Below are 23170 nucleotides of genomic sequence, written 5' to 3'. Positions count from 1 at the left end.
CTGATGTGTAAATCCCAGTTTTTCCTTTAATTAATTTTAAAGACAAATGCAGAAACAATAATTATAAATCTAGCTCAATAGGCATAAAATCCATAAAGATTTCATTTGTGACCAAAAACATAAAGAAGATTCAAGTTATTTGGAAGCAGAAGTTTGTATATCAATAAACTTGGTATTTAAATTAGATTCCTATCATTTTTAAGATGTTCATCATAATCCTTAGGGTAGCCACTAACAAGATAACGTGTTACAGAAAAAAAACTGGGAAGGAATCAAATGATTCCCTCTGGAAAAAAAAAAAAACACAAAGGAAGTAGTAATAGAGGAACTGAGAAACAAAATTCGTATGACATTAGAGAACAAGTAACAAAATGGCGCCACTGTCCTTCCTTATCAATAACTTTAAATGAAAAGGGATTAAATTTTCCAATAAAATGGTAGAGACCGGCAGAATGGATTAAAGAACATGATCTAATTGTATGCTACTTATAAGGAAAGACATAAAAAGATTGGAAGAAAGGACAGAAAAAATACCTTCCTTGTCAATAGTGACCAGGGCGCCTGGTGGCTAGACTAATATCAGACAAAATAAGACTTTAACATTTTTTTTTTTATTTGGAAGCAGAGAGAGAGCACTTCGGTCTGCTGGTTCACTCCCCAAATGCCCAGGAAAGCTGGGACTGGGCCTGACCAAAGCCAGGAGCCAGGCACTCAGTCCACGTCCCCCCATCGGTGGCACGGACCCAGTTCTGCGAGCCGTGGTCACCGCTTCCCAGGGCATGCCTAGCAGGAAGCTGCGGTCGGGCCGGCGCCAGGTGCCCGGGCAGCTGTGACCCTGCAGCCCCCGCTCCGCCCCAGGACAGCACAGAGCCAGTCGCTCTCAGCTGAGGTGGGGATCGTACTTCCAGAAGGAACTGAATACATCTCAAGAGACAGGGTAAGAAGCACAGTATGGATACAACGTTGCTCTCTGGGTTGGACACAACGACCGACTTCCGTGTTTCCTGTGGGAATCCGAGGCAGAGCACCACCCAGGCCGCCCAACACCCCTCTTCCCCCGCCTGGAAGCTCTGCGGCTCGACATTCTGAGATTTACCAAACCAAGCTCTGTAGGCTCCACCCATTCGAAGAGCAGTAAGCCAATGTTTTATTCCCAGCCGCGAAGGGACGCGCGCTGGCTCCGACACCATAAAACCACCGTTCCCTTTGGAGTTGTAGCCTTGGAGGACAGGAAACCCTACGTCAGCTGCTCAGAGCACCGACAGCCTGAACCACTGCCTCTCCACTCTGGTAACTGAATCCTGACTCCGTCCATCCATCTCTCCGAGCCTGGGGACACACTGTCCACCATGTTTGACTGGGTGTGGAACTGCGAGCGCGGCGGCGCCTTTACCCAGAATGCTCTGCGCCGCGTCGGCAGCGCTCATCCAATGAAAGCGCAGGAGACGGGCGATTAGCGTTCGGAGCGAAAGAGAGGGGGCAGGACTTCCGGCGAGGCCGTCGTGCTGGCCGTTTGCGGGCTGGTTCTAGAGCGCAAAGCCAGGTCAGAGGCAACAGGAAGTGGACGGATCAAGAGGCGCCATCGTCAGTCCTTTGCAGAGGTGGATTTGAGGCTCTGAGGCTCATGGCGACCCAGCGTTGGGACTGGGATGGAGGTGGAGGTGCTGTGGGTTGCGGTTCGCGGCTCAGATCACGGTGCCTTCGCCGACGGACCCTGCAGAAATCGGTGTTGCGACCTTTGGGCCCCCACCCTGGCCCCTCACACACACAACACAATCTTGTTTTCAAATCCTAAAGCCCTAAGTTATGGGAGTTCAGGGCCCTGCAGGCTAGGCCCTAGTGTCTAGCACGGGAGTGGGGGTGCGTGTAGATTTTGCCCCCATTTCTGAAAGCCAGTGTAATGAGGCACGGAAGGGCGTTACAACCGGAAAGATTAGCGTGTGCAAAGGCTGGAGGAGCCCCCAATCTGGGAGCATTCCTGAAAGCCTGGGTCCACGTGTGTCCTCATGGGTCAGGGTGTGAAGAGAAATGACGCCTGGAATGGCAGAACAAGGCCGTGTACGTCCTGATGGTGTGGGGTTGTGAACAAAGGAGGGACACGGGCTGAGGGACACGGGCTGCAAGAGGAGAGAGCAGATCAACACCCCGGGGCCACTGAGTCCTTGTCCAGAGTCGCAAAGCAAATAAGAGGCAGCACTGGGGGCTGGGGTGCAGAGGTCATGCAGTCACTCCAAGGTCACCTGCTTCCAGGTCTGGCCAGGGGTACAGGAGACGGCAGAGCCCGTGGAACCGGTCTCTGCCTACTTCTCATAGCCTTTCTCTTCCTGCAGGTTCCTATGGCCACGGAAGTGCATACGCCCCCTACGCAGGTGAGTAGACTCTCACTGGTCACAACCCCTGCCCACACACCTTGGGATTCAGCCACTGTCCAAGTCCTTGGGCCAGGGGCCTCTTTTTCTTAACTTTTATTTTTAAAATGTGTCAGTGCAATACTCGTACATTTTTATGGGTACAGTGAATATTTCAACACATCTACATAGCGTGCGTAGTCACCCCACTGTGCTGTGAACACTAAGATCTGTTACTTCTGTCTGAGTTTTGGTGCCTGTTACCCAACCTCCCTCAGCCTCCCCATGCTCCCCCCATGCTCCCCAATCTCTGGTAATCACTGTTCTAAATTCAAATTGACTGTTCTTTCAACTTCTACGTATAAGAGACAACGTACAGTAGCTGTCTTTCTGTGTCTGGCCTGTTTCATAATGCCCTCCATTCCATCTATTTCCTGGCAGACGTCAGGATTTCACTCTCTGACGTGGCTGAATGCCATTCCGTTTCCTTTGTACACTCATCTGTTGATAAGCAGCTGGGTTGCTGTCATATCTTGGCTGTTGTGGGTGGGACTTTGGTGAACATGGGAGCACAAGTGTCTCTTTCATGGGCTGATTCCATTTCCCAGAAGTGGGTCACATCCAGTATGATCTAGTGTGTTCTTCATTGTGGCCAGATGGTGAAGTGAGGTGGAGCGGGGGGATCGTGGTTAGAGTGACCTCAGGTCACGGTGGTGGCACTGTTAGCGTGTCAAGAAGGGAGGATGGGGCCTCTGAGGATGGGCCCTCTCTCTGGGGCATCTGGCTGGGGAGAGTGGGCATTATAAACACTACTGGGCGGGGGGGACTGACCGTAATGGGCCCGAGCAGGGAACGGGTGGCCTGGTGGGTAGCCACGGCTGCTGAGGGCAGTGCAGGGGCGCAGGAGTGTTAGAGGAAAGACTACACTGAAGCTGCTTCTTACAGCTCTGTAGACTCTCCAGGACTTTTAGGTGACCCGGAAGTGTTTCACCCAGGCTGGTGGATTTGCCCAAGGGCCAGTGTAGTTATCTGGTAGAGCCACTGGGAAGTCAAGGGCAAGATGTGAAGTCTGCATATCATTCTGATGGCTGAGATCAACACAAGAAACAGAACCAGGCAGTAAGGTGTTCATAGCAGGAGCTAGGGCTGCCCCTGGCAGTGTAAGCCACTGGAAATCTGCAGTAGCCCTCTGGGATCTACCAAGCACTCTCCTGATACCATGTGGTGACGCGCGCTTGGGGAAGAGGCCAGGGAAGGCCTGTAGTGTGGGCAGGAAAGTAGAGTAGCAATTGGTAGAGTAGCAATGGGAGGTACAGTCTAAAGAACGATACGCACATGGAGAGGGAGTATGAACAGATGTCCCAGCGCCCTGCCACAGATGAAGGCGAAGTCCAATTTGGTTATACTTGGAAGGCTTCGTCTCGGGAGACTTTCTGGTAATTTCCTGGTAGGGTTAAGAGTAGGGCCCTGCCCGGCAGACCCAGAAATTAAATTGTGTCCATCCACTGACTTGCTCGTTGTTGCTGAGGGCCAGATACGCTGACCAGTGGGGCCGTGGGAGGGAGCAGTCACAGCTGGCACCAGGGTCTGATATCTCCCCTGAGTTGTAAGCTTGGGAGGAGTGTGGGCAAGCGGTGGATTACGGAGAGATGGCTTGGTGGGCCTCTCGAGACAAGCAGTTGGTGACGTCACCTGTCCCGATCGCAGCCGGAGTATATGACCTTTGAGGATGTGGCCGTGTACTTCTCGTGGGACGAATGGGACCTCCTTGATGAAGGTCAGAAACTCCTGTACTGCGACGTGATGCTGGAGAACCTCGCGCTCATGACCTCTCTGGGTAAGGCCCTCACGTCTGCCCCAGTGCCTTGGGTGAGGCGTTGCCTTTGCTCTCTTCCCCAGACACAGCTGCAGCCTCACATGGGGACCCTAGGGACTGCCCCAATTTTCTTTTTCTTTATTTTGAGCAGGGTGATAGATGTAGGCTCACTGTTTTCTAGGACAGAGCTATTGTACTGTCCTACCATTTCCCCAAGCACCCCCAGTAGCTGCTGCCCCAAAACCTTTCAGTGTAGGGGGTTAGGAGTCTTGCAGTTGGATTTTTGGATGCCACGTTTCTCTCCCTGGCCAGGTGACCCCTCCATCCCAGGTTCCACTCCCTTCCTCGAGCTGGTGTAAACACGTCTGCTTGAGTCAAGAATGGCCATCAGCAACATGGTCACTCTTTGTGTCCTTCGATGAGACTCCCTTTGTAATATTTAAGATTTTTTTTATTTATTTGAAAGAGTTAAAGAGAGGCAGAGGCAGAGAGAGAGAGATCTTCCATCCACTGGTTCACTCCCCAGATGGCCGCAATGGCCGGAGCTGGGCCGATCTGAAGCCAGGAGCTTCTTCCAGGTCTCCCACAAGGGTACAGGGGCCCAAGGACCTGGGCCATCTTACACTGCATTCCCAGGCCATAGCAGGGAACTAGATGGGAAGTGGAGCAGCCGGGACTCGAACCGGTGCCCAGATGGGATGCCGGCACTGCAGATGGCCACTTTACTCACTATGCCACAGTGCCGGTCCCCCCTTTTCCCGCTCTTGACACTTTGTCAGTTTGTCATTTTTGTGATTTTTGGCCTGGGGCTAATCCTGAGCTCCCTTGGTCCCACATCTCCTCCATATCTGCCCACTGCTCCCTCTCACAGTTTCCCCCTGCACGGGCTCACACATACTGTGCTATGAGATGCACACATATCCGTAAGGTATCTTTGAACGTGAGCTCCTGTGTTTGGAAATTGGGTTTCCTTGGGCCTACAGTCTTCTACACAGCCACCCACGTGTCAACACAAGTTCTGCAGACCTCTGACAGGGGGTCAGCGTGGACCCTGCGGCTCCTCTTCGTGTGCGCTCCGTCCTCTGTGCTCTGCCCGCTGAGGCTTGTCCCGAGCTGTGACTCTTGGAAGACCATCACCGAAGGGCAGCTGCTTCCTCAACCTCACCCAGGCCTCCTCCTCCTGAAAACAGTCCCGCGAGCTCACACAGACCCGTTCACTGGTGCGCGGACGGACACTGGGAGGCCGCTGCACCCTCTCGTTCAAGTCCACATGCACCTCACTGCATTTCTTTGCTTTCAGGTTACTGGTGTGGAGCGGAAGACGAGGGAGCGCCGGAGCAGAGCGTTTCTGTGGAAATGTCACAGGTCAGGATTCCCAGAGCAGCTCCCTCTCCCCAGAAAACCCAGCCCCACGAGATGTTTGTCTTGGTCTTGAAGGACATGTTGTGCTTCGCTGAGGACAAGGGGACAGAGTCCAGGCAGAAAGCACACACTTGGGACATGGTGGAGATTCCTTCAGTATAAACCCTCACCAGCTGGGTTCCAGTACAGGCAGATAGTTCAGGAGGGCTGCGGATAGGGCCTTGTTTATGAAAGGCTGCAGATCCCGTGTGCACAGAGTCCTTTACTTCTGGGGAGATGGGCAACTATTTCCTGGTCTGTTCAGGCCTCCTCCACACCAGGTCACGTAGAACAGGAAAGGCCACACAGCGCCACCTAGTGTGGGAAAGCCAGTCACAGTGAAAAAAAAATCGTTAGAAGTACAATAAACGCAGGAAGCCTAGAGCTGTTAACGCTATGGCGCAATCGCATACTTATTCGGGGAGAGTTGGCGCTGGAGAAGAGTGTGGGAGTGCTCAAGTCTGTGAAATACCTCGACTATAAACCTTCCCGGCATCAGAGAGTCTACCCTGGAGAAAGAACGTAGGAATTCGATGAATGGGAAAAGCCTTCAAGTGAAAAGACTTGTTCTTTGCCAGTGAATTTATACTGGAGAGAGGCCTTGTTCGTGTACTCAGTGTGGACTTGTTTTAGCCAGAATGCCAGCCTTACTAAACAACAGAGAATTCACATTAGAGACGGGTCTTGGGAATGCAGGGAATTGTGGAAAGTTCTTGAAACAAGTCCATGTGCATTCAACACTGGAGTCACAATGGGACAAGATCTTGAAAGAGCAGCAAATGTGGGAAATTCTTTAGCCAAGGCGTCAGCCTCTTTAATATAAAAGTTCACACGAGAATAAGGCCTTATGAGTGTGACAGATGTCGGGCATCCTTTTGCCAAAGCTTTGGCCTCTACACTGGAGTGTCTGGGGTGGAAAAAGGTCTGTGAGTGTAAGGAATGTGGAGAATTTTCAAACACCTGCCTTGTTCAGTGCTGACACTAGAGAAAGGCTTCGTGATGTGCAGAAAAATACAGGGAAGCTTTCATTTCCAGATCCACTTCAGTTCATTTTTTAAAAAGATTGATTTCTTGGGATTGGCATTGTGGCACAGCAGGTTAAGCCACCGCCTGCAATGCCAGCATCCCAAATGGGCACTGGTTCTAGTCCTGCCTGCTCCACTTTTGATCCAGCTCCCTGCTAATAGCCTGGGAAAAGCAGCAGAAGATGGCCCAGGTACTAGGCCGCTGCCACCCACGTGGGAAACCTGGGTGAAGCTGCTGGTTCCTGGCTTCTACCTGGCATTCAGGGAGTGGACGAGCAGATGGAAGATCCATCTCTCTCTGTCTCGCCCTCTCTCTGTAACTCTGCCTTCCAAATAAAATAAATCAATCTTTACAAATAAACCTCTGAAAGCTTATCTTCAGCTGATAGGAGAGAGCCTTCAGCCGGAGGCTGCCCTCGCTCAGAGGAGAAAGTCCATGGTGGAGAGAGGCAGCAGAGCCGGAGCCAACACCAAACAGGCTTCAGCCAGGTGGGCTTTGTGAGGGCGGTGACTTACGAACATCTTCGCCCAGGCTGACCCATAACCTCACTGAGCACAGACGGTCAGGGGGTCGCCATAGACACACAGGGACCGTGCAGGCCCCTGGTCCAGCATGAAGACACTGGAGGAAGCCCCCTGAGGCCCACTTCTGCCTGAAACGGAAGCCTGCCCACGCGGATGTCCACAGGGACGAGACGCCTCCTAAGTTGCAGTTCAGTGGAAAGCTTTCAGGAGCTGGCATGCGACCTCTGCCCTTCCCAGGCGCCTGGCCAGATGCAGCCGACTACGAGTGTCCACTGCAGAGGCCGGGTCTCAGTCCTGCCAGCTGGCGGGTCCCCTCGGTAATGACTTTCAAGCTGCCAGCATATTACTGGAAGTGGGATTGAGAAAGATTCGCAGAATGCCTCATTATAGTCTGTGTCTACCAAACTCATAAGAGAGCCACACATAAACCCAATAACAGATAGTAACAAAATAATGAGGAAGCAACAAGTTTTGAGTTTTAATACTTTTGGTTTTCTAATGTCTTTATTAAGCTATAGTGGACTTAAAATGAATGTACTTGAAGTGCACAATTTGGTGTTTTGACACATGCTCACACTCCTGAAGCAAAAAAATTTCCTCTTCTTCTTTTTAATCATCCTAATTACCATAAAATCATTGAGGCAAAAACATATTCTGCCTTTTTCAGTAGATATTTTCAAATGTCTGGAAAAGACAATGTTATGAAGCCCTAGGATTTGGGCCCAGCCCTCCATTATTTTTTCTTAAAGATTTATTTATTTATTTGAGTCAGTTACACAGAGAGAGAAGGAAAGGTCTTCCATCTGCTGGTTCACTCCCCAATTGGCCGCAGTGGCCAGAGCTGCACCAATCCGAAGCCACGGAGCCAGGAGCTTCTTCCGAGTCTCCCACATGGGTGCAAGGGCCCAAGCACTTGGGCCATCTTCTGCTGATTTCCTAGGCCACAGCAGAGAGCTGGATCGGAAGAGAAGCAGCTGGGACTCGAACTCACGCCTATATGGGATGCTGGCACTACAGGCAGCAGCTTTACCCACTGCGCCACAGCGCCAGCCCCCAGCCCTCCATTGTTTATCACCTCATGGCCAGGATGGGTTCATCTCTCTCCCTGTGCACCTCACATCACACTATGTAATTCCTAACCTGTCGCTAATGCATTTCCGAAAGGTCAGGGCTTCAGCACCCCAAGTAAAAATCCTTTACAACATCTAAAATACATGATCAGAGCTTAGATTTCTCAGTTGTTTCAAAAAAATGTGTTTGTTCTTTAAGGGAGATTGATTGTGATCAAGGTCCAAAATGTACCTGAATCGCTTTCAACAGGCATGCGTCTTGTGGTTCTTAACCTGCTACCTAACCTCCTTTTCATTCTTATTTACTTGCTTGCTTAGAAGATTTGTTTATTTGGGGATTTTTAAAACTTGTTTATTTATTTGAAAGAGAGAGACACACGTACACACACCTTCCATCTGTTAGTTCACTTTCCAGGTGGCCACAATGGCCAGGCTGAAGCCAGCAGCCAGGAGCTTCTTCCAGGTCTCCCACATGGGTAGCAGGCACCCAGGCACTTGGGCTATCTTCTGCTTTTTCCCAGGCCAGGATAAGAAGTGGAGCAGCCAGGACATGAACCAGCACCGGCCTCACCTGCTATGCCACAATGCTGGCCCCAAGAATCCTTTATTGTAAAAGGCAGAGGGAAAGGACTGGGGGTGGAAATGGGGAAGGGAGACAGACAGACAGACAGAGGTCCTCCATCTGTTGCTTCACTCCCCAAATGACCACAACAGGTAGGACTGGGCCAGGCCAAAGCCAAGAGCCAGGAGTCCCATCCAGGTCTCCCAAGTAGGTGTCAGGAGCCCAAGTACATGGGCCATCTGATGCTGCTGTCCCAAGTGCACGAGCAGGGAGCTGGATCAGAAGTGGAGCAGTCAGGACTCGAACCATCACTCTGGTAAGGGACGCTGGCTTCACGAGTGGCAGCCTAACCAGCTGTGCCACAATACAAGCCCCTGTTTACTTGGTGAAGCTTCTGGGTGACTTGTCCAGTAGAATCCCATGTGGGAGATCAGAACGGAGTTCCTAGCTCCTGGCTGCATTTGGGGAGAGAACCAGCAGATGGAAGATTACCCCCTGCTGTCCTCTCTCCTCCCAAATAAATTAAAATTCATCAAAAAAAACCCCATTTCCTCCTATGAGACGAGGGAGGTGGTCATGTGTATGGTGAGTGCCCAGTGCCCCAGGAAGTGTCGGCCGTGGTGGGAGCTCCGCCCCTCTGCCCACGTCCACAGAAATATGTTTGGGTCGGATAAAGTCAATTTAATAGCAACTAATATCGGAAATTCTTCCTATCCATGATTCCTGAGGTGATGAAGGAGCATGAAGTTTACACACATACACAGACCCCAGAGAGCCGGGTTCAAATCCTGCCTCTCCTCATTAGACTGTAAGTGCTTGGGACAACCAGCTAAGGTCACTGACTGGGATACAGAGAAGACAGTGATGTTTATCTCACAGCTCTGGGAAGATGGGCAAATGTCCCAAAAACATGGAGTCAAAACAACTAATTCAGATGTTCGAGACTCTATTTTAAGAAGTAGACAACATGTGAGAACAGGTGGGTTCTTTAAGTGGAGAGATGGGCTGTCTGGGAGAGGATGAAAATTAAACGCTAGAAATTGAAACAGTTGTAACAGATCAGTGCCTTGATGGGCTCATCAGCAGACTAAACTTGGCAGGGGAAAGACTCAGCGAGCTTGGAGGTAGGTCAATAGAAGCTCCCCAAATGGAAACTTTAAGGGAATAAAGAATGAAAACTATGGATGAGAATATCCAAGAACTGTGGGACAATTATAAAAGGCACATAATAATACTAGGAGTCCTTTCTCTCTGACCTTCCCTTTCTGTCTGTAACTCTACCTTTCAAATAAGTTTAAAAAAAAAAAAAAAAGGCAGGGGTGGTGGTGAGCGATGCAGTGGCATAGTGGGCTAAGCCTCCGCCTGTAGCCCCAGCATCCCATATGGATGCCAGTTCCCCATATGGACACCGGTTCTAGTCCCAGCTGCTCCTCTTCGATCCAGCTCTCCGCTATGGCCTGGGAAAGCAGTGGAAGATGGCCCAAGTACTTGGGCCCCTGCACTCAGAGGAGAGACCTGGTGACAGAAGCTCCTGGCTCCTGGCTTCGATCTGCTTAGCTCCAGCCACTGTGGCCATTTGGGGAGTGATCCAGAAGATGGAAGACCTCTCTCTGTGTCTCTCCCTCTCTCTCTCTGCAACTCTACCTGTCAAATACATTTAAAAAAAAAAATTAGGATAAGAAACAGAATGGAGCAGAAGAAATATTTAAAGTAAAAATGAATAAGAATTTTCTTTTTTTCTTTAAGATTTTTTTATTTATTTATTTGAGAGGTAGAGTTACAGACAGTGAGAGGGAGAGACAGAGAGAAAGGTCTTCCATCCGCTGGTTCACTCCCCAGATGGCTGCAACGGCCCAAGCTGTGCCAATCCAAAGCCAGGAGCCAGGATCTTCTTCCCAGTCTCCCACACGGGTGCAGGGGCCCAAGGACTTGGGCCATCTTCTACTGCTTTCCCAGGCCATAACAGAGAGCTGGATTGGAAGTGGAGTGCCGGGACTCGAACTGGTGCCCATATGGGATGCCAGCACTGCAGGCAGTGGCTGTACCCGCTACGCCACAGTGCTGGCCCCCAAGAATTTTCCAAAGTTAATTGCAGCCACCAACCACCTATCCAAGAAGTACGTAGAACACCAACAAGATAAATACCAGAAACTCTGAACCCAGGCATATAATATTCAATCTGCAGGAAACTAGGAAAAAGAAAACATCTTGAAAGAAACCAGAGAAAGCAGGCAGTAATTTATAAAGGAACAGGTTAAAACTTATATTGGACTTCTCTCCAGAAACCAAACATGAAAAGAGTGAAATGTTCGGTATTGAAAGAAAAAAAAAAAAACCCTTCAACCTAGAATTCTGTGTCCAGTAAAAGTATTCTTTAAAAGTGAAAGAGAAATAAAGACTTTCTTTTAAAAAAAAATTATTTATTTGAAAGGCAGAGTTACAGAGAGAGGTCGAAATAGAGAGAGAGATGGTCCATTTGCTGGTTCACTCCCCAAATGACTGCAATGGCCGGAGCTGAGCCGATCCAGAGCCAGGAGCCAGGAGTTTCTTCCAGCTCTCCCACATGGATGCAGGGGCCCAAGGACTTGGGCCATCTTCTACTGCTTGCCCAGGTGCATTAGCAGAGAGCTGGGTCGGAAGCAGAGCAGACGGGACTCTAACCACACCCAATGGGATGCCCGCACTGCAGGCCAGGGCTTTAACCCGCTGAACCATAGCACCAGCCCTGGTAAGGACTTTCTTAGACAACCAAATCTTGCAAGAAATGTTTAAAAGAAGTTCTCCTGAGAATAGGAAAATTATTTAATCAGAAATTCAGTAAGGAAGAGTGCTAGAGAAGAATGAGGAAAGATAAAATATAATTTTACCTTCCTTTTTCTTAATTGGAAATGAGGCTATAAGACTAATTACAAAATGAACTACGAATACGCCCTGCACTGCAGTTAATAAAGATGTGCAGGTTAACAGTTCTGACACTTCTGTACATGTATACTGGGATTGGACTAGTAAGTAAACGGATGGTGCATGGTGGGGACCAGGATTTCCCTGTAGGAAGAAGAGTTTATAGTTAAGCAAGGGGAGTACTCCAGAATGAGCCTGTGGGAATGGATTAGTAAGAACTCATGTTTAATTTTAGATAGACACAGATGTTTTATATATAGATATATAGAGAGAGATAGATAGATAGTCAGACAGACAGACTGACTGACTGACTGACTTTATTTTTTTTTTTTTTATTTTTTATTTTTTTTTTTATTTTTGACAGGCAGAGTGGACAGTGAGAGAGAGAGACAGAGAGAAAGGTCTTCCTTTGCCGTTGGTTCACCCTCCAATGGCCGCCGCGGCCAGCGCGATGTGGCCGGCGCACCGCGCTGATCCGATGGCAGGAGCCAGGAGCCAGGTGCTTTTCCTGGTCTCCCATGGGGTGCAGGGCCCAAGCACCTGGGCCATCCTCCACTGCACTCCCGGGCCACAGCAGAGGGCTGGCCTGGAAGAGGGGCAACCGGGACAGAATCCGGCACCCCAACCGAGACTAGAACCCGGTGTGCCGGCGCCGCTAGGCGGAGGATTAGCCTAGTGAGCCGCGGCGCCGGCCCTGACTGACTTTAAAAAGTGTTCAGGGCTGTTGCTGTGGCACAGTGGGGTAAAGCCCCAGCCTGCAGCACCGGCATCCCATACGGGTGCCAGTTCAAGTCCTGGCTGCTCCACTTCCAAACCAGCTCTCTGCTGTGGCCTGGGAAAGCAGTAGAAGATGGCTCAAGTCCTTGGGCCCCTGCACCCACATGGGAGATGCAAGAGGAAGTTCCTGGTTTCTGGCTTCTGGCTTTGGCCTGGACTGGCCCCGGCCATTGTGGCCATTTGGGGAGTGAACCAGCAAATAGAAGATTCATTCATTCTCTCTCTCTCTCTTTCTCTCTCTCTCTCCTGCCTCTCCTGCCTTTCAAATAAATGAAATAAGTCTTTTTTTTTTTTTTGACAGGCAGAGTTAGTGAGAGAGAGAAACAGAGAGAAAGGTCTTCCTTCCGTTGGTTCACCCCCCAAATGGCTGCTACGGCCAGTGCGCTGTGCCAATCTGAAGCCAGGAACCAGGTGCTTCTCCTGGTCTCCAATGGGGTGCAGGGCCCAAGCACTTGGGCCATCCTCCACTGCCTTCCCAGGTGGCGGCAGAGAGCTGGACTGGAAGAGGAACAACTGGGACAGAACTGGTGCCCCAACCGGGACTAGAACCTGGTATACCAGCACCACAGGTGGAGGATTAGCCTAGTGAGCCATGGCACCGGCCAAAATAAGTCTTTTTTTAAAAAATCAGTTTATTTTGTTGTAAACAAAACTGAAATCTGTGCATAAAAGGGGTAGTCAAAGACTTCTTGAAAAAATCAGTACTTGGGGCCAGCATTGTGGCACAGTGGCGCAGCAGGTTAACACTCTGGCCTGAAGCGCCAGCATCCCATATAGGCGCTGGTTCTAGTCCTCGCTGCTCCACTTCCAATCCAGCTCTCTCCTATGGTCTGGGAAAGCAGTAGATGATGGCCCAAGTCCTTGGTCCCCTCACCCACGTGGGAGACCAGGAAGAAGCTCCTGGCTCCTAGCTTCTGATCAGCCCAGATCCGGCTGTTGCAGCCACCGGGGGAGTGAACCAGCAGATGGAAGACCTCTCTCTCTCTGCCTCTCCTCTCTCTGTGTAATAATATGTATTGGGAGGAAGAAGAGGGAGAGAGAGGCTGGCGCCGTGGCTCATTAGGCTAATCCTCCACCTGCGGCGCTGGCAAGCGGGGTTCTAGTCCCGGTCGGGGCGCCGATTCTGTCCCAGTTGCCCCTCTTCCAGGCCAGCTCTCTGCTGTGGCCCAGGAAGGCAGTGGAGGATGGCCCAAGTGGATAAACCCGGCGAACACTACTTCTGTCATGCTGATGCTGTGTCCCCTTAGAGTGCCATGATGGCACTCTACCTCTCTGATCTTCCTCCCTGAAAATCCACAGCTCCCTTAGAGAACACAAAATCAATGAACAAGCTCCAGTAGAGGGGTGTCCTGCGATGCAGTAGGCTGCTCTGACCAGTGCTCTCCAAGCTGTGCAGGTCACCAAAAGCAAGCAGAGCCTACGCCTCCTCACCTCTCCCTCCCCTCCACCCCTTCCCTGGGAGCTGTTGTTTTACATCTCCCTATCTCGCTATCAACTCTTGTTGTTTTTAGGATTCCACACATGTAAGTGGTGTCTGGCCTAGCTCACTGAGTGTAGTGTTCTCGGGGGCCACACTGTCATATGGCAGGACCTCCCCTTTGATAAGATTGAATAATACTCCATTTCATGCACGGGACTTCCAAAGCTCAGGGAAAATGGAATTAAAATCTAAGTTTATATTGGTGCAAAAAATTATAAGAGTGTGTTTATTTATTTATTTGAAAGGCAGAGTTACAGGGAGTGAGACAGATCGATCTTCCATCTACTGGTTCACTGCCCAAATGGCCACAACCACCAGGGCTGGACCAGGCCTAAGCCAAGAGCCCAGAACTCCTGTGTGGGTGGCAGGGGCCCAAGTATTTTTGTCTTTCTTTGTCATCCTCCCTCTCTTACTCTCCCTTTCAAATAAATAAATCTTCAAATAATGATAATAATGATGCATCAATGTTGGTTCCTTAATGTTAACAAGTGCATCATACTAAGATGTTAATAATAGGTTCAGTTGTATGTGTAAGAGGGTATTCATATGGAAAACCTGTATTATCTACGGAACTTTTTCTGCAAATCTGAAACTGCTGTAGAAAGTAACGTCTAGTTATAAAAAGAGAAACTTACAAATTCTGAGAGAGAGAGAGAGAGCGCCCTTACATAAGCCAACTACTCCAGTGTTTGCTTTTGGAACATTCTCTCTTTCTCACAATACCTAGTGAACTGGGAATTATTATTTTTATCAGTGAGGAAGTTGAGGCTGGAAGAAATGAAGTAACTCCCCCAAGACCGTGTACCTGGCAAGTCTTGCTTGCCGGAGGCCAGACTGAAATCTGGGAGTTTGGATCCAGAGCTGGGACTTATGGACAATCAACCACAGTGTGCGAACCTGTCAATGGGTGCCAACACCCAGAGCAACCCAGTGAGGTGCAGCCCTGCTGCTGTCACTTCCCCACTCCGACACACCGGAGCACCTACTGGGTGCGCCTTGCAGTCACCACGGTCTTGTCCTTACCTGCATCATTCTCCCATAGCTTCCTCCACTGAAGGTTTTTCACTTTGGCTCAGGTGCACTAGGCCCAAGGGAAGCACCCGCCTCCACAAATAAGCTCAGCCCGGAGCTCGGCTCATGAACGTGCTCAGTGATCCAGGCCTTGGGTCTCTTTGCACCTTTACCAGTGTCCAGAGAGCAGGCTATGGTCTCATCCAACAGTCCCAAAGCCAACGTAGCTTTCTCTATTTGACTTTCCAGGTGTTGATGACCTTCAAATTGTTGGCCATGACCTTCACCTGGGAGGAATGGAGGCAGCTGGACCAGGACCAGAAGCACTTGTATCAGGAGGTGATGATGGAGACTTGCAGGCACCTGGTGTCGCTGGGTAGGGCTCACCTCTCTCTGCCTCCATTTCTCTCTCACTCGGGCCTGGAGAAGGCCTTTTGGAGCCCAGTTGTCCTCCTACCCATAACTCCTGCTGTGTCTTCATCTTACCACCTCTTTGCTGACCTCCCTGTGTCCGGCCAGGCACTGTGAGGACTGGAAATCAAGAATTAAACCAAGCCTGCACTCACTCCGATGCCTGGCACACTGGCCTCAGTCTCAGCTCCTTGTTCTGAATCTTGAGGGAAACTGACTGGCCGAGCGTTGTTGGTTTAGGCCCCCGCACAGTCCAGTCAGCCAGGGCCTGTAAGTGATGGATCATTCTCCAGAAGGCCCATGAGTCAGGCTGGCCAGCTGGCCACTCTCCAAACCGCACATCTTCATTAAAAGGCTGCGCTGTACCCCGTGCTTCCTAAGGCCTGGCCACGCTCCTTTGCAGCTCCAGATGACTTTAGGGGGCGCACTGCCCCGAGAAAGCTGTTCTTTTTCCTTCTCTCCTGCCTTGTGGCTGTTGCCAGGACAAAGTCTTGGTGGGTGATGAGACGTTGAGTCCCCCCTCACCTTTGCCGCAGAACCCACTCCTAGCACAGGCCAGGCCAGCCACGCAGGCGTGTGGAGCCGACCACACTATCTTGATGCCACTGTTGTATTTTGGGGGTGTCCTGTTTGTGAAAGCATTTTCCTACTTACAAGCAGTACAAGATTATTTATGAATAAATCAAGTAAAGAGTGCGTGAGCCTAAAGAAAAGCAGTGTGTAGTACCGGCCATAGCGAGCGTCCCCTCCGCACTGGCCACGCGGCAGGCCCTGTCCCAGGGCCCACGCTTCCTGCTCCACGAACTGAAGTCTCACGATTTCCCTTGGGAACTGTAGATTTTCCCCAAGCTACTGGCTCTGAATTCAGCTCTTGGCCTGCTAGGAACCCGGTTCCCAAAGACAACATATTTTGGCATGAAGAACTTTAATGCACTCGTTTCTTTGAGATGCATCTTACATCCAGTAAAGTGTGCAGTTCTAAGCATCTAGCTCCGTGTACCTTCTTCCCGCGTACCCACCACCTGCATCGAACCCTGGAGCATTCTGGGTCCCAGCAGGCTCCCTCTGCCGTTGCCTACTCAGTTTCCCAGAAGACACCGCTCTGCTGGCTCCCCTGCCCATGGTTTGGATCGGCCTCTTCCTGAATGTTACATGAACGGGTGCACACAGTGTGCACTGCCTCGTGTCTGGGGTCTCCAGGACTAACTTCTGTCCTGACAGTGGTGATGCAGCCACTCCCTGCTTTATACAGCTTCCCTGTATTTCACTCTACACCCCCTCACCTCACAGCTCCACAGAGCAGAACATCCAACATTTCCCAAAGAAAAGGGAAAACAAGTTAGGAAGCCGGGTGCCCGTCAGTATACACCTCCCTGCATGCCTGGAGCTTTGTTAGAGCCACTCATGTCCAGGGTTCAGCCCCGGGGACTTCGTTCCATTTGGTCCAAGCCAGGCATCCCCAGCTGATTCTGGGACCAACAGGCTGAGATTCACTGACGTGGGTCATTTAGAGAAATGTTGCCCTCTTGGGACCCCTTGGCTGTGCACACGGAGAAAGAGGTCGCCCCTGAACCATGATGGATTCTGCAGGATGGAAAGCAAGACAAATGGGTGTTCCAAAGACAGTCATCGCTGGCCTGAAGATGGGGCCTTTGCTCTTGATTTCTAGCTTATCGGTCAGCATTGTCTTTGCATGGGTGGGACTAGCGTCATTCCAAGATCTTGCTCTTGTCTGGGACACTGTACTGAACATAGATTCCTTTTTGCCTTTACCCAAATGTTTACTGTCTGTTTCCCCATCATCAGGGTATCGTGCTCCCAAACCAGAACAGATGCACACGCCGGAGAATGAGCAGGATCTCTGTGTGGTGAAGAGAGGCCCCTCCTGAAGTTCCTGCCCAGGTGGGTGGCTGAATGCCGGCAGGGGAAGGAGTCCCGCACCCTGCAGACCAGTCGGGACCTCTTGTCTGGGAAGAGGGAAGCTTCTTGTTGTGACCTCCTGAGGGCTTGAGAGGCTGTGCAGCCCGCTGACCTACTGTTTTATCCCCGTTAGACTCCCCCCTCCCCGCCACTGCTGGGGGAGTTTATTCTATTAGGTGAAAGTAAGGCCCTAGGCTCCATGCCTTGGGCTTAAACCTTGGCTTTGCCCATCTAGCCTTGCGAGCCTGAAGGTGTTGCCTCATCTCACCAGTGTAGAACTTGGCTAACAATGTTGGTTGCTGTAACGGAGAAATTCTGTGATCTCAGCAGCTCAGCAGAGGGAAAACTTTCGTTTGTTTTTCGTTTCCTCTTTCATTGCAAGATACATATAGGCGAACCAGAAGCTCAGTACCACACAGTTATTCGGGGAACAGCGTTCCTTCTGTTGTCAGCCTCTGGCTTCATTCAAGGATTCCCTGGCATCATCTAGTCCGGTAGAGGGAAGATGAGCGAGGAAGGAAAAATTCATGCCTCCTTGCACTCCGGTGTTACCATTGCCCCTCCATTGGCAAAACTGGGCATCGGCCACGCCTGGATCCTCAGAGCCAGGAAACGGTCTAGCTGTGTGCCCAAAGGGAAAAGCAAATGGCTCTGGCAAGACCTGCCCCGTCTTCTACACTCAGCCCACGTTTAGAAAGTGAGAGTGATGGTTTTCAAGCTCACTGTGTTGTTTGGGGACGTAGGAACGGCGGAGGATAGTGCCTGCTGCAGAGTCAGCTTGTGTTCTGTTGTGCACACAGGAACGTTCATCACAATGATTCATGCGGTAATGCACATTCATTTTCCCCTCTAATTTCTTTTAATTTTTAATTTTATTTTTAATTGACAGATAATAATCATATGTACTTGTGGGGCACAAATGCGATGTGTTGATACATACATACATCGTGAAATGATTGAATCAAACTCATTAACAAATGCATCACCTGGAAATATTCAAAATATGCTCTTTTAGCAATTTTGAAATATATAATGCATGAATATTTATTGTAGTCACATTCTCCACAACAGATCACTAACGCTAACTCCTCTTGTCAGACTGAAATTTTCTACCCTTGATCAACATCTCCCCTCTCCCATCCTTTTGCCACCCCTACTGTCCCTGGTAACCACCATTCTACTGCCTGATTTTGAGAGTTTGAATTGTTTAGATTCCACGTGTAAGTGGAATTTTGTCTTCCTGTGCCTGCATTATTGAGTTAGCATAGTGTCCTCCAGGTTCATCCCTGTTGTCAAAACAGGATTTCCTTCATTTCCCAAGGCTTAGTATTATTCCATTGTGAATATATACCACACCATGCATCGGTTGATGGACACTTGGGTTACTTCCATATCTTAGCTATAGGCCTGCAATGAACATGGGAGTGAAAATATAGCTTCAGCATACTTATTTCAATTCTTTGGATATATACCCAGAAGCAGGGTTGCTGGGTTACATGGTGAATTCCATGTGTAGGTGTACAGGAAGTATCCATACGGTTTTCCATGATGACTGTATTGATTTACATTGCTCCCAGTAGAGGACATTTCCTTCTGGGCTGACATGATAAAGAACCTTTCTTCCCCGCCCATCGCTCCAGCTGTGCTCTGCTACCCTACCCTGCCTTCTTCATTCATTTTTCTGTCCATATAAACAGGCATGCATAGTTGCTCTTGCAGACACCCAGAAGCAATCGTTTGTCCATGCCCTCCTGCACTTCCTGTCCTGTAAAACTTCAAGGAGTCTCTTGGCCTTGTGGGTCCCACCTCTGGTCTGCCGAGGGCACCTGGAAGCCATCCCTGTGCAGGCCTCCCTCCCTGGCTAACCCCAGGCTGCATGGCCAGTGCGTTTCTGGCCAACCCCTCCGCAGCCCCTTGGAGTCTGCTCCCTGTGCTCCCCGACTCCTCAGTCTCGTGCCTCCATGTGACTGTCTCAAAGGCACTTCCGACTCCTCCTGCCATTTGCTAAGCTGTCGTGAGTGACACTGCCTGGTGTTGAGGAAGCTGAGACACAGGAAACGATCTCAGACAGCAACTGAACATCGCAACCCAAGCCACACCATGAACCCAGCCATCCCGGAGCCCTGTCCATCATCTCCCAGATCCATCAGCTCTGCCACTCACACCCTAGTCTGCGCTACCGTCAACTCCTACCTCCATCACACTAGCAGGCTCCCAGCTGATCTCTGCACGTAAACGTCTCTGTGGCTCTGGTCAGCTCTGCCTCCTGCATCAACTCCCCTAGACACCAAGACCTTTCTCAAAACCTGCACCGTACCCACAGCTGAGGGGCAGATGTGCAGGAAGAAGAGGACTGATTGCTAAGAGCTTGGACCCTGGGTGTAGATTGGGGTTCTAGCACTTTCTGAGCCATGCCTGTCACCAGGCCTTGGGCGTGTCACTTCTTCCTGGGCCTCAGCTCTCCCCTCTGTGGAAATAGGACAGCCACAGTTAAGGGAGCAGACACCACGAAGAGGCTTCACCCCTGCAGGATGTAGACGTGAGGCCAGGTTCAAAGGTGGGACACGGTATCCTGCAGAAAAGAATATCTTGTGCCAAGATCCTGAGGCCAGCAGAGCTGGGCCACTGCGGCTAGAGAGGGAGAGTGGCTGGGGGTGAACGAGAGGAATGGAGATTGACGCACAGGTTTCTGAGGGTCACCAAAACAAATTTGTGTTTTATCCTAACTGCTCTGTGAGGCTGTGTGAGGGTCTTGGCAGGCCAACAACATGCCCTGTTTTAGGAGGCAGAGTCAACAGACTATGTCGATAGCTGGGTAATGGCGCGAACGGCTTTTCCCAGGCAGTCTAAGACAGCCCATTGTAGCCATGATTCTTCAGGACACGCCCTGTCTTTTTTTTCTTTTAATTTTTTTTTTTTTTGACAGAGTGGACAGTGAGAGAAAGAGAGACAGAGAGAAAGGTCCTCCCCCACCGTTGGTTCACCCTCCAATGGCCGCTGCGGCCGGCACACCGTGCTGATCCAAAGCCAGGAGCCAGGTGCTTCCTCCTGGTCTCCCATGTGGGTGCAGGGCCCAAGCACTTGGGCCATTCTCCACTGCCTTCCCGGGCCACAGCAGAGAGCTGGCCTGGAAGAGGGGCAACCGGGACAGAATCCAGCACCCCGACCGGGACTAGAACCCGGGGTACCGGCGCCGCAGGCAGAGGATTAGCCCATTGAGCCGTGGCGCCGGCCACGCCCTGTCTTCATGTTGCCGTTTCTGTGTCAGCACGCAGTAACATGGTGAGGCCTGAGTGACGCCAGAGGCCACCATTTCTGAAGCAAAGAAAAGTCAGAATTCATCCCTCGCCCCATGACAGTCACCTGAGCAGTTCCGTTTTGCCATGGTCTAGTTCTCTGACAAGAAGGGAGCTTGTCCCTGCCCAGATTAGATCGTACCAGGAAAGAGACCTTGAGGGATGATAGGGACCAGCATTGTGGTGCAGCCCATGAAGCCACCACCCACAACGCCAGCATCCCACAGTCACCAGTTCACGTCCCGGCTGCCCCACTGCCTATCCAGCTCCCTGCTAATGGTCTGGGGAAAGCAGTGGAGGATGCCCCAAGCGTTTGGGCCCCTGCCACACAGGTGAGAGACCTAGATGAAGCTCCTGGACCCTGGCTTCAGCACTGGCCATTGCAGCCATCTGGGGAGTGAACCAGTGAATGGAACACTTCTCCCTCCGTCTCTCCCTGTCTCTGTGAATAAATAAATGTCTGAAAAAACAGAAGTGAAACTTCAGGGAGCTCCATTCCCAGCTACTTGCCAACCATTGCTGAAGGCAGCCTGGAAACCTCTGGGCCTTGGCTCCTGCTCTGTAAGCCAAGCCAACACAGCTCAGTGGGCCGCCGTGCCCGCTAAAGGCCGCAGGGTCTGTGCGCGTGCTTGCTGCGGGAAGTGCTTAGCAAATGGCAGCTGTCGCTCACTGTCCTCACTCACAGCTTCCCCGGCTGTGCTGTGCTTTCCACTCCACCATTTCCCGCACAGGAGATGCTGCTGGCCTGGGAGTCCGTCAGATACAGCCGCACTGTGGCCTCCTGGCGACGCGTCAGCTGCTTGTAGGCCTCAAGGACCTTGGCCACCACCCCAGTGGCCTTCGACATGACATCTTGGTACCCACTGGCCAAACCCAGCACACTCTGCCCACCTCCTGGTTCCTTTATCGCTCTGGGAATAGAGGGTGGCTGAGGAAGCCATGGAATTCATTGTGCTTTGAATGGAAATCAAATCCCCTGATGGAAATGGAAGGCCTCATAAAAGAGCCATAGGGCCGGTAAAGCCCACCGCGTGCTGATGGGAGCATTCCTCTCCTGCTCACTAATGGCAGCGGTGCCTGCTGTAGAGCCTTGAAGCACAGCCTTTCATCTGGTGGATCTCTGCTTCACTGTTCTTGGTGGATTATTTCCAGTGCAAATTGTCTCTCTTCTAGTTTGAAAGTGTATATTCCAACTCTACTTAGTGTTACCTAAGCTAAAAATCACAAGCACTAATTTAACATACTAGAGCCAAGGTTTAAATATTTTATCTTCTTCTTGGGTGATATTAAGAGACTCAAAACCTTAAGCTGTTCGTCTTCTACACGTGTGTGTTGCTCAGGCCATATGTGGTAATTCCACCCTCCCACCGCCCCAAGGCAGCATCAGCCATGCTTTACGGAGACCACGAGTGTTCTCTTTAATCCACAGGTGCACCTCCCTCGGAGCTCCACAGCCGTCCTCACAGGTCGCACCTGCGGTCACTTGCGCTCATCCTCCTGTAAGAACTTGATTTTATTCAGGTTAATTTTCCATTAAACTTCTCATGTAGTTTTTATTTCATGTTCTTTCTTCAAAATCACTTTCGCCATGTATAGAAATTTGGATTAAAGGTTATTTCTTTAGCAGTTTGAAAGAATCCTTTTGTTTTTTAAAAGATTTATTTATTATTTGAAAAGTAGAGTTATAGAAGCAGAGAGAGAAAGGTCTTCTATCTGCTGGCTCACTCCCCAGATGGCCACAACGACCTGAGCTGAGCCAATCCGGAGCCAGGAGCTTCTTCCGGGTTTCCCACACGGGTGCAGGGGCCCAAGGACTTGGGCCATCTACTGATTTCCCAGGCCATAGCAGAGAGCTGGATCGGAAGTGAAGCAGCCCAGACTCGAACTGGTGCCCATATGGGATGCTGGCTCTGCATGCAGCAGCTTTACCCGCTATGCCACAGTGCTGGCCCTTTGGATGAATCCTTTTCACTGGGTCCATCATTCATAATTCTGTATTATAGTGCGTAGTGACAGATGTAGTACTGTCCATTACCTTGAGATCTTGGCTAGGAAAGGAACTGAAATTGTAACATTTAGATGAGAGCAATGACTATATGGAATTCAGAGTTGTCACAGACAAGGAAAGGCGAAAATATATGTAGAAAAGATAATATGATGACTAGCTGGGGACCAGATCGATGAGCTGTGCTGGGAGCTGGCCAGGTGCTCAGCCATCACCCCATTTTCTCTTCCTGGCACCCAGTTCCCCCGTACTTGATGTGGTGCTCATTGGAGGACTGCAAGTTCAGGTAATGGGCTGACTGAATCTTAATGAGGCTGGTACGTGGTGACTCTGAGTCACCGAACGTTAGACCGTGCCATCCCATGGTCAAGCATTTGTACCTGGACGTGGCTGCCCTGCAGGCCAGCAGGGAGCCGGGAGGGGGGGCCATAAACTCTCCTTTCAAACATGCTTATCTCCACGTCTGTCATGTTACTGTATCTGATGAAAACAACTCCCTATATATTCTGAAATACCCCACATACCAGGCCCAGAGCTTCCTTGGTGTCTCTGTGCCCACCTCTCTATCGTCACGTGAGCTGTTGGGTGGCCTTTGGGGAGAGGTGGCCATTGGTTTTCCATG

General features: G+C 50.6%; 2 protein-coding genes across 4 annotated transcripts in view; one reads left to right on the top strand and one right to left on the bottom strand.

Annotated features, from left to right (window-relative positions):
• Positions 1–23170, bottom strand: part of LOC100348543 (zinc finger protein 302) — a 202889-nt gene that overhangs the window by 155873 nt on the left and 23846 nt on the right. The gene's annotated exons all lie outside the window — the stretch shown is intronic.
• LOC149120871 (zinc finger protein 211-like) lies at positions 1422–22099 on the top strand. 3 transcript variants are annotated; one of them, XM_089319164.1, is made up of 7 exons: positions 1422–1661; positions 2331–2369; positions 4056–4185; positions 5465–5529; positions 15166–15255; positions 17134–17229; positions 21973–22099. In XM_089319164.1, the coding sequence occupies exons 1-6, from the start codon at positions 1650–1652 to the stop codon at positions 17197–17199; spliced, it is 402 nt and encodes a 133-aa protein (XP_089175290.1). In that variant the 5' UTR covers positions 1422–1649; the 3' UTR covers positions 17200–17229; positions 21973–22099. The 3 variants fall into 3 exon arrangements, with proteins under 3 accessions (XP_089175290.1, XP_089175288.1, XP_089175289.1); XM_089319162.1 differs by having other exon boundaries at positions 15166–15292; XM_089319163.1 differs by having other exon boundaries at positions 1425–1601; positions 15166–15292.

Source organism: Oryctolagus cuniculus, chromosome 18, assembly GCF_051225735.1.
Source record: "Oryctolagus cuniculus isolate XC-2025 breed Fujian yellow rabbit chromosome 18, ASM5122573v1, whole genome shotgun sequence".
Classification (NCBI taxonomy): Eukaryota; Metazoa; Chordata; class Mammalia; order Lagomorpha; family Leporidae; genus Oryctolagus; species Oryctolagus cuniculus.
Note: the sequence above shows the minus strand (reverse complement) of the source record. Positions and strands in the feature narration are given on the sequence as shown.